Source organism: Micromesistius poutassou (assembly GCF_964030765.1).
Source record: "Micromesistius poutassou genome assembly, chromosome: 16".
Classification (NCBI taxonomy): domain Eukaryota; kingdom Metazoa; phylum Chordata; class Actinopteri; order Gadiformes; family Gadidae; genus Micromesistius; species Micromesistius poutassou.
The window spans coordinates 14,540,651-14,552,046 of record NC_140286.1 but is presented as its reverse complement, the minus strand read 5'-3'; the positions used below and the strand labels follow the sequence as shown (position 1 = coordinate 14,552,046).

At 45.8% G+C, this 11,396-nt stretch overlaps 1 protein-coding gene across 1 annotated transcript in view; it reads right to left on the bottom strand.

Moving 5' to 3' along the window:
• Positions 1 to 6,927: 6,927 nt before the first annotated feature.
• plvapa (plasmalemma vesicle associated protein a) overlaps positions 6,928 to 11,396 on the bottom strand; it is a 6,285-nt gene continuing 1,816 nt past the window's right edge. The window contains exons 2-6 of the mRNA XM_084480793.1: positions 10,731 to 10,818; positions 9,004 to 9,707; positions 7,985 to 8,792; positions 7,811 to 7,865; positions 6,928 to 7,616 (exon numbers count right to left, since the gene is read on the bottom strand). Of these exons, the coding sequence (XP_084336919.1) occupies positions 7,583 to 7,616; positions 7,811 to 7,865; positions 7,985 to 8,792; positions 9,004 to 9,707; positions 10,731 to 10,818 (1,689 nt within the window). The 3' untranslated portion in view covers positions 6,928 to 7,582. The remainder of the gene's footprint in view (positions 7,617 to 7,810; positions 7,866 to 7,984; positions 8,793 to 9,003; positions 9,708 to 10,730; positions 10,819 to 11,396) is intronic.

The window sequence follows — 11,396 nt, the reverse complement described above, 5'->3', positions numbered from 1 at the left end:
TTGCAGCTATTGTTATTAATACCTTGCCTGGTATAAAAAACAGGCATATAAAAACCTAACCTACCTAAACTATATATATATATATTTTTTTTTTTATTTGGTCTCACAGAAAGCCTTTGGGAATCATTCCACAGGAAGCGTCCAGTGTGTCTGTCCGTCCATCGGCACCGCAGTGCTCTGTGGTGACTGTGCGTCTGAGGACCGGTTGAGCTAAAGCGGATGGCAGTATATAAATAGTGAAGAACAATAACCACTAGCTGTCTACTCAGCTGTACACCAGTCCTAGAAATTCCTGCCCTTTCCCATCATAATATTCTATTACTGGGGCTTCCCCATTCACCCCCCTGGATGAAAACTACAAAGGTAATGAAGCAAAAGGTTGCACAAAAGACACACACACACACACACACACACACACACACACACACACACACACACACACAATCACACACACACACACACACACACACACACACACACACACACACACACACACACACACACACACACACACACACACACACACGCACACACACACACACACACACACACACACACATGTTGTTTGCGTCAGACAGGAAAATGATTCAAAGACAGGAATTGACATGCCAAATTAATGTCACTTTAGTTTTATTAATTTGTTCTTTGGGTTCATGGGACAAAACAGTTTATCAGTATGATTCACCCTGACCCCAGAATGACGACAATGGATAGCAATCCTTTAATTTCACTTTGATTCCACATTCATCCCGAAACTAAACACAACAAAACCCCATCCCAAATATCTGATGATATCTAAATGCTTTGAAAAAACAAATGAGTATGCACGTATTCCCATGAAAACATGTCTTCATTTCAAATTTCTTTATTAGGAATAACCCCTTGAGATGAACCCTTGTTTTCAAGTGGGTTCTTAACGACATAAAGTACAACAACATATTACATAATACAGTAAGAACATATTTCTTAATAACAAAAAATCAACCCCCCCAAAAAAAATCATGGTGAACATTAATATGTTGGTATGTTGTTAGTGGTGGATGCCACAGGAATCCTTTCTAGTATTTTCTAGACTAGTGTTGTTTACTGACGAGTAGATCAACGATTGCTCTCATCGTTTTGCATGTGTGATGGATAATCAATAGCATAGATTAACAGGGACACACTTAACACTAATCCAGCCACTAAGGTAAATGTCAATATTCATGTCTCAGGGAGTTTCAAGGACACTTTCCCTGTATGACAGCACGTCATGAAAAACAAATGTATCGTCATGATGTTGAGCTGACATTTCTTAATGTTGGTAATGCTGGCTCAGACCAGCAATTGTATATTGAGAGTAATACATTTTTATTAATTTATTCATACATTTAAACACCTTGGACTCATGAAATAGGGGACAAGCTCAGATAACAGTTGATTGAGAGTAAATGTAATTGTTTCTTATGTTTTACCAGCCAACGGCGGATCTATGGGGGGGCCTGGGTGGTACAGGCCCACCCAGATTGACAGGGGGCCCACCCAATCAGATTCATGGAAGAAGAAGAAGAAAAAAAAAGAGAATAATATCTTTTTAATGTTTAAAGATCCCATGGCATGCTACTTTATGAATGATTTTATATAGCTGTTAGTGGGCCCCTAACACAGTAGAAGACGTTTAAGAAATTCAGCCTTGGTGCAGAATTACAGCCACTACGAGCCAGTCCCACGATGAGCTCTCCACAAACGTGCCATTTTCTAGTGGCAGTGTGTGTATTGACACACACACATGTGGCACTCACACGGTCGTAGCTCATTGTCTCACTGGCGGGCCAAATTCTCTGGGTGGGCAAAGCAGAGAAAGGGGAGGTAACAAGTCCCTGTATGACGACATACGGGGAAAATTCCAAATCAGCGCGTGTGAGCCTTGTTTTTTCAAAGGCAGAGCAGGATACCTAGTGCTCGTTTTACACCAAACGCCATTTCTAGCTACTGGGGACTAGGGGAACTCATATTTATGTTAGAAAATCTCATCTCAATCTGACATTTTCATGCCATAGGACCTTGAATTGCCTTTTCTCATACAGTATATGTCTTTTCTTGAATACATTTTGAATTTAAAATATTTACAGTAGCTACTTAAAATGAATAATAATCAGAAACTCCTCTCGTACTCATAAGTCCTGTCTGTGCAGTGATGTCTTTACGCAACATCGTGGTGACGGTCGGCGCCGACAGTGGATGGCGGTTTTGTGCACCTTAGTTAGCTTAGTTAGCTCTTTAGGTCCGTTTTTAAAAAATACTTTAAAGCTTTATAAAAACCTAGGCCCATCCAGATATTCCTAGGCCCACCCATAAATTAGGTTCTGAATCCGGCACTGCCCCCAGCAGTGTGTAAACGTGTGGAACGCCTAACAGAAGAACAATACAAAAAACAACCACATGGAACCCAAACATCATGGAGCTTTACCCTCCGTCATCGATTTCATGCAGTTGACCTTGACTGTTGCTTCGTCTCTCCGGAGAAAAGCCCAAGGTGAAAGTCAGGGGAACCTTCGAGAGGCTCCCATTGTTATCGCGATCCATGAGAGAGAGAGAGAGAGAGAGAGAGAGAGGGAGAGAGAGGGAGAGAGAGGCAGAGAGAAAGAATTGACCCCCAACCCTCCCCCCTATATGATATCTTTACCAGCCTGAGCGAACCTGTGACCTTAAGAAAAGCGCCACCAGATCGGAAATGCAATTAGCGGCGGTGGTCAGGAGGGAGTCCAAGCGACTGGAGACAAAAGAGGTCAGAGTTGTGCTCCACCCTCCGACCCCAGGCGAGGAAGGAGGTTGCAATTATGCGCCAGTGTTCCCTTCCCAGCTCTCCGGCTCGCCAGCGCTGGTGGTAAGACGTACGCCGGGCGCTACGGAGACACGTGGGAACGGGCTCCTGCTTCTCTTCTTCTGTTGTAATGTGTGTGTGTGTGTGTGTGTGTGTGTGGGTGTGGGTGTGCTGGGGACATTTCATATCAAAACCCAACCCAAAGGATGGTGTGGGGCACGATTAGGGCATTTGACTCATAGGTCAAAGGTTCTGATGCCCTATCCCTGACCTCTTCATTCATTAATGATCTGTATCTGAAGTCACTGTGCATTGCTATGGATACAGATGTAATTGTGTAAGTCAGCTGAGAATGACAATGTGCAAGCAATCTCCACAGGACTGGACTGAAGGCAGTTGAGGCAATTATCCTCCTAGGATAAAAGCCAAGATGTCAATCTATTTATCCCTCATTTCACAACTGCCAAGGTGTCAATCTATAGAGCATTCAGGTTCACTTCAACGTAGCCAAGATGTCTCTCTATTTAGCGTCCAAGTTCTTTCCATAATATACTAAGATGTCAAACTATATAGCATTCAGGTTTATTTCCTCCATGGAGATGCGTTATTTAGCTTTAGCTTTTGTGTCACCTACTGTATATACCTTTACTTGGCTATGGATTTCCCTTTGTGTCATTTTTGGGTTCAGGTTGGTAAAGCAAAATGCCATGTTTTGCCGCCAAGACCCCAACAGGCCTCAGTTAGCAGTGAGGGCTCCAGTGGTCGTCCATACTGACTATTGATCAAGTGGATTCACCACATTTACCACTCGCTACCTGATAATCAACACCCCTGACTTGCAACACTGTCCTATTGGCTCATACTACTGCAACATACAGCCAAGTAAACAGTTCTCAGATTCGGTGGAAAAACACTTGATGTAAACAAAGGATATCCCTTAGACGGGACAGATTGTCTCGCGATGAAGACTCACTGTTTATTAATGGTGGTCCACACAATACACACTTGGATAGAGCATTAACAGTGAGTTCCCATCTCCCAGTCAGTCATCAGTCAGCCAAGCAGGATGTTTACCGGCTCTCGTGATGGCGTGCTCAACACTCTGCTGCCATGCCAAGCTCACAGTTATTGAAATTCCAAAAGAGAAATCAAGTTGGGGAGCAAGGGGCACTAGTTGTTGGGTGTTTGACCCCCCTGGCTTCAAATCCCGACTGCACAATCATCCTTGAGCAAGATGCACAGCCCTACTGACTCTATTTACGAAAAGTATATTTTCAAAACATTTTAAAAAATGTTTCTGATAAATGAATAAGTAGTAATTAGTAAGTGGAATTGATTGTGTGATGAACATGTTCATGTTGATAATTTAACCTTTATTTAATGAAAATGTATTAAATGTCCCTAGGCAAAGAGAGAGACTACCACCCATTATCCTGACTATGACTAATGTTGTCATTAATTCATGTGTATTAATACAAGACTCTCATTACTATTTATGAGCCCTGCAGGAGCAGACTCTTCCATTCACACCCAAACATAAGGGTTATGTTGCCGTTTGGATCTGTACTATTAGTGAAGAAGTGCACTTCTACTAATCCTCAAACCGTTTGTTTTGCGTTTCCTTTCAATGGCAGTTGTTTAGTCCATCCAAACCCTTACAATAACTGTTTATTAAATCTGTCTGCGTTTGTTTACGTCAAGTGACTCACTGCCGCTCGGGTTATTCCTGGGCCAAACTTAACGCGCCAGAGAAGAACAACAATGGCCACAACAATGGGAGGTGAACGGGACTGGGAGAAAGCGACCAGGGTCCTCAGAGCCAGCCTGTGTGTCCGACAGCAACGGGGGACATTAAGGGCATGGATATCCGCACTGGAGCCCATAAAGTAGTGCTTGTACGCTATTGGAGACTCAAGCATGAACATGTCTCCAGTGCTTCAGTAAACCTTGACTGAACCTTTGCTCCCTTTATCACAGGCATAAAGGAGAGAGAGAGAGAGAGAGAGAGAGAGAGAGTAAGGGGAAGATTTTACCCCCCCCAACCTTCCCTCCTGTGTGATATCTTTACCAGCCTGTGTTTATTATTATATTGTGACATACAAAACAATTGTGATTTTTCATCAATTATGTCTTACTTTTACACTCGTATTACACATAGACTGCACAGAACATAAAGCTAACGCAAAGTAACACAAAACATCAATGCAAACATTATAACATTTTCGCGAATACTGCGTAGCACACAAACAACACGTCTGACTGAACACGAAACAAAGCAGTCCTGCCAAAAGAGGAGCTCAGGCCCCAGACAGGGCACCTAAGTCTGGGGCCCTGCCCTCCTGTGAATGAGGCTCACGTGCTGCCACGCAGAACACAACCAGCTGACAGCCCGGTTAGCCGGAGTGACGTGGTAGGCAGAAGCACTCTGATAGACAAGGCGTTGTAGCCCGCTCACAAGTTTAGCCAACCGGTAAACAGCGTAATCCATCTATTGGCGCCTGGGTTGAAGGATGCTCCAGCGTTGAGAATGGTCTCCGCTGGCCCTCCAGGGGCCACACCCGGAGCTGTGACCGACTGGGGTTTGGGGGCCAGACGCTGCTTTCAAGTTGGGAAGGAGATCTAGTGTTAGTAAGTAAGTAGTTAGGTAGATGCTTTATTCATCCCCTTGGGGAAATGCAGGTATCCAGTAGCAACAGACAGTACAGTTGACAAATAACAAAATGGACAAACAGCAAAAGTCACTAATAAAAGTCAATACAAAGTGAGCAATATTGCACATAATTAAAATTCCATATAAAAAAGAGCCAAAGGTAGATATAAATAAATAAATATAATGGCACATTGTCCAGTATGTGTGGGGGTGGGTTGGGGGGGAGAGAAAGGGATAGAGAGAGAGAGTCACGATAGTGACAGGCGCCATGGACTCTCAGACAGGCGCCATGGACTCCCGTTGAGAAGATGAGTCATGGAACCCCTCGCCTTCCCTGGCCAGTTGGGGGCCACCGACTGCAGTCTGTCGTCGGCCCCCAGGACCCGGTGAGGTGCAGGACGAATGGGGGCCGGGGGACATGCATACAGGCGGCCACTCTGCTACCTCTGGATTTAACCTCAGGTCCCGAGGGGGAGGGGTTTGACGTCAGAGGAAGTCAGCTGCCCTGATGACTTTGCCTGGAAGGTGCATTGCCCTCAAGCATTCAAGCATTCTTTAACATGTCGTCAACAAAGTGAATTTCCTGCACTGCCTGATTGATGCTTCATATTGGACTCGCTGTATTGTGTCTCCCTGTGTCTCGTCTCTTCAGAAGAGCCCGGGAGCCCTCACCTGGAAGGGACTGAACTGCAAGTCATCGCATGACACGAACGGACAAACACTACTCAGTTTACAAACAGTGGGAACTGTAAAGTAGTTTCCATTTCTCGTTTTCATCTATAAATAGGTACCAATAAATTATTTACAGAAGTAAAATGAGCTGTTCAATAAATGCTCTAAGGGCAACACAGTTGAATTCTGTTACGGGCCATAGCTGAGGCAGCTGGCAGCAAATAAGCATTTTTGTTAGAACAAAGAATATATTTTGGAAAAGATACACACAATTACAATGAGTGATGAGGCAAAAACTGGAAAGATTAATTTCGAGGTCAATGACCTCTCAAGGTCACCAGAGGTCAGACACAAATTGCCTTTACGTCTGAACTAAAACCTTGGGGTACGTGGATTCAATGACTTTAATGCTTTAGTCAAACACAATTTGGTTGCCTTTCTCCCCACTAGGAACATTGTTCATTTTCACAAGTTTGTATACTTGACAAAACGTGTCGGGTCCTCTCCCATCCATGTTTACTGGCTTTGTGACGCAGGAAGCTCTCAACAACATGCTGCCACTGGAGGCCTGAGGGTCTTAACAATGTAACGGTCGGGCTGAAATACCACTTAGTCGTGGGTGGGATAGAGAGTCATTAAAGTGACTATTAAGCACACAATAGGTGACGCACACAGGGGACAAACAATAGTCTGGCTAGGGTAATATCTCTTGGAGGTGTGTGTGTGTGTGTGTGCGCATGGAACGAAAACAAACACACATGGGACAGGAAAAGGGAAGGCACGGTGGAAGCGGTGATGTATGAACAACATGCGTTTATTTAAAGAATATAGTAATTTGAGTATTTACACAGAGCATATTCATGCCGATTAGTACACTATATACATTCTAGTGAGAAATTCATCTGCACCTTCACACATCACAAGCAAAAAATGTGCAGAAAGTTAATAAAACTTGCTATTGCCATTATAAGTATGCATTACTAGTGTGAAAGTAGTACAAAGTGTCTGTGTGTGTGTGCGTTTGTGTTTCTGTGTGTGTGTGTGTGTGTGTGTGTGTGTGTGTGTGTGTGTGTGTGTGTGTGTGCGTCTGGGTGCGTCTGTGTGTGTGTGTGTGTGTGTGTGTGTGTGTGTGCATCTGTGTGTGTGCATCTGTGTGTGTGTGTTTGTGTGTGTATGTGTGTGTGTGTGTGTGTGGCTGGTGTCTGTGCGTCTGTGTGTGTCTGTGTGCGTCTGTGCGTCTATGAGTGCGTCTGTGCATGTGTGTGTGTGGGTGTGTGTGTGCGTGCGTGTGAGTGTGTGTGTTTGTGAGTGTGTGTGTGTGTGCGTGTGCGTGTGTGTGTTTGTGAGTGTGTGTGTGTGTGCATGTTCGTGTTCTCAGTGTGAGGAGCTCAGGCTGGAGAATGGAGGAGAAGGGATTTGTATCTTCTCATCTCTCGCAGAGTCCTGGGGAAGACAGGTTAGCCAAAGTTCCTGGGTGATTCGCTCTTCTTCCTAGAAAGACAGTGAACCAGAGAACAGTAGCAGATGATTAGGATGTTAAAAAACAGACAATTACAATCCTCTCCTTTTATACGTGTTGAGTGCTGTGAGGCGGGCCCGAGCACTAGCTCCAACCTCGTGGTGATCTACCCTGTAACAGCTTGGCCTCATGGAGGTAACTGGAATTGTATAATAGTGATACTCACTCTGTGCTTGAGGGCTTGCCGTAGCGCTGCAGCTCTGCGAGGTGTTGTGAAAGCACTGAGGGTAAAAGACGTAGAAGAAACCATGATGATCATTCATTTCACACTTGGCTATAGTTCAAATGGTTACACAACGAAAGCTGGACTTCATCAGCATATATGTCAGTTTGTTCTCACCTGATCCGGTTCCAGCAGTCCGTCCTCCACCAAGACCCCCAAAGCTTCCACTAGTGGTGGTTCCTCGTCCTAGGCCGCTTGTCCCTAACCCTGTGCTCCCCAGCCCTGTGTTCCCCAGCCCCGCCCCCAACCCTGTGTTCCCCAGCCCCGCCCCGAGCCTCGACCCCAGCCCTGTGTTCCCCAGCCCCGCCCCAAGCCCTGTGCCCAGCCCTGTGTTCCCCAGCCCCGCTCCAAGCCTCGACCCCAGCCCTGTGTTCCCCAGCCCCGCCCCAAGCCCCGTGCCCAGCCCTGTGTTCCCCAGCCCCGCCCCAAGCCCCGTGCCCAGCCCTGTGGACGTGGATCCAAACTTCCCCAGCGCTGTTCCCCACCCACCGGTGCCACTCGACCCTGGCACCTTGCTGGTGGTGGAGCCTGTCGACGGCCTGCCTAGCCCTGTAGCGCTGCTGCCTAGGCCAGTCCCGGGGAGGGACCAGCTACCCCCCTGTGAAGCTGTTCCACCCAACCTGGTGTTGCCGACTCCGTTGCTGGATGGCCATGAGCTGCCTAGATTTGTACTGCCGGGTTTGGAATTGCCTAGATTGGTACTGCCCAGTCCTGTGCCATAGCTAAGGCCTGTGAGGGGTTTCTTTCCCGCGTCTGCTCCGATGGCCCCTCCTAAGCCGACATTTATTCCATTGGTAGCTGGTTTATTTATCCCAGTAGAACCGAGACTTGACCCAAGGGAGCCGGTGTTGGAAGTGGACCCCAGTCTGAAGGGATTCCCAGCAGAAGAGCTAGATCCCCCGAAAGTTGATCTTCCAAATTGATTCTGAAATAAAGTCAACACAAGTACATGTTAGAGTTAAAAAGGAACCAATTAAAGTAAATGATATAGCTCAAACACATACCCGTCTAATACCAGATTACCAGTTCAATTAGTCAGTGAAAGAACTGAGAAAGCATCCAAGTATGTCAAATAAATAAATAATCAAAATAAAAAAAAGCCCCAAAACAGCAGTTGAAACAGGGACGTTCCTCACCACTTGCGAGCAGGAGGCGTTAAGCTGCCTGTTCTGATCCTTGAGGTGGAGGATCTCTGTCTCCTTGACGCGCATCTTGCTCTCCAGCAGCTCCTTGTCTCCGGTCAACCTCTTCTTCTCCACCAGCAGCTTCTTCCTGGCGTCGTCGCACTGGAGCTGGGCTCTCTGCAGGTTCTGCCGGTGTTCCTGGATCAGCCCTGTGCGGTTCGCGCTGCAAATGCGGTTGACCTTTTCCAGCCGCTGGTTGTCTGCCTGCAGGTGGGTGATCCTGCCCAGGCTGTATGACACCTGGGTGCCCAGGGTGTCCAAGTAGCGCTGGAACTTGTCCTCCACCTCGCGGGACAGGCTGGTGCAGTTGCTGCGGATCTGCTCCAGGTTCTCCCGCTGCTTGTCGCAGGAGAGCTGGAAGGGGATGTGGTTGGGGAACAGGGAGTCGATCTTCTCCAGGAAGGCCCGGGACACGTTGGAGATGCCGCTCAAGGAGGCCACAAAGTCCTGCTTGCACCGCAGCCTGTAGCTGGTGATCTCCGACTGCAGCATCTGCTTGTCGTTCCGCAGGTCGATGGCTTCCAGGGAGAGGTCGTCGCGCTCCTTGTTGAGCTTGTCTATCTTTATTGTGTTCTCCAGCACGGTCTGGTTCAGTTGGGACTGTAGGTACCGCTCCTTGGCCTTCTGGTGTTCAAGCTTGGTAGGGCAGTCTCCCCCTGTACGGGGAAACAGACCAAACTTATTATCTCAAGGCAAGGCAACTTTATTTATATTGCACTTTTCATACACAAACTCAAAAGACTCAAAGTGCTTCACATATAAACATTTTCATACAATAAAAGAAAATAATAGATAAGTAAAAAGTAAAATAGATAGAAAATGAAGGCAAAGTTTAAAAAACATTTTAGAAACATTTTAGAAAGGCAAAGTTAAAAAAATATGCATTTTAGAAAGTGAGAAAATAAAGGCAAAGTTATACCAAATACAATTATCTTGGTTTTGTCCTCATTTAGTTGAAGGAAATTTCGGCACATCCAGTCTTTGACTTGCTCAATGCACTGGCACAACAGATCTATGGGCTGATAGTCATTTGGTGATAGCGATACATAGATTTGTGTGTCATCAGCATAGCAGTGATGGTCAATATTGTTATTTTGCATGATTTGCCCTAGTGGGAGCATGTAGATGTTGAATAGAGAGGGTCCTAAGATCGAACCTTGTGGGACTCCACATGTCACATTTGTTGATTCTGAAACAAAGTCGCCAATGGAAACAAAGTTCCTATTTTGTAGGTAGGACAAATTTAAGACTGGCCTCTGATGCCTTTGAACCCCATTGCATAGACCTACAAGCAATCAGAGCCATCCTTCCAGGACTGGTTCGGATGCAGAAAAGGGGCAGAAAATGGTGGCACAACAGAAAAAGTAAGAGTCAGTAAGATGAGTAATAAGTGGGCAAAATGAATGAGCTTCTCTCACCCCTCCTAGTCTGTGTCTATGGGCCGAGTTCTAGCTCAGAGGCCAGTCTATTTTGCCAGCATGGTTTATCACTTTGTGATTTAGTTTGGCTGCCTGCCAATACCCCAGTACCCTTATACCTGTTCTCCCAGCACTACCAGCACTGCCACCACACCCCCCCCCCCAGTCCCCTAGGCCACCAGCCGTCCTCTCAATGAGGATTCCCTCTGCCATGCCGAGCTAGTCCCCCTTATGATGCACACTTGGTTGGTTGAACCTTACCTTGCTTGTCAATAGGGAGCCTGAATCCTGTTTGACAGTTACCCCCCACAGGGAACGATAGTCTATTTTTGTCAGCAGTGCATTGAATCTGAAAATATTGAAGAGATCAGATTAGATATGAATACCGTCATTAATGTTATTATCATGATGATTAGGGTTAATTAAAGCATACAATATACAAAAGTGATCATATTTAACAGTCCCCTCCAGAATATAAAGGAGATACAGAAAGCAAACCACTTTCTCTCTTAAGGTTAGCTAAAATACTCTATTAATCCCAGAACTTTAAACATAAATATTTTGTCACATTTTATGGGTGGTTATTTTGTGGTTACAGGCAGTGTTGGGGGTAACGAGTTACAAAGTAACGGATTACAGTAACGATATATATATATTTTTTTTATTTTATGGGTAACGAAGTAAAGTAACACATTACACTAAAAATATCGGAAATACACTACTATACTAGACTATAGGAACGCGTTCCTGCGTTACCCAAGCCGTGTTTGCCTGTGTGTAAAGTTCTGTTTAAGTGGTGCGTGCAGCATGCGTGCTACCTGTGTGTGTGCTGCCTGTGTGTGTGCTGCTTTCCTCGGCACGTTGCCATAGCGATCGATATGAGTGACGTAGCTGCAGGTGCGAAGGAGAGAGGGAGATAGAGACGGA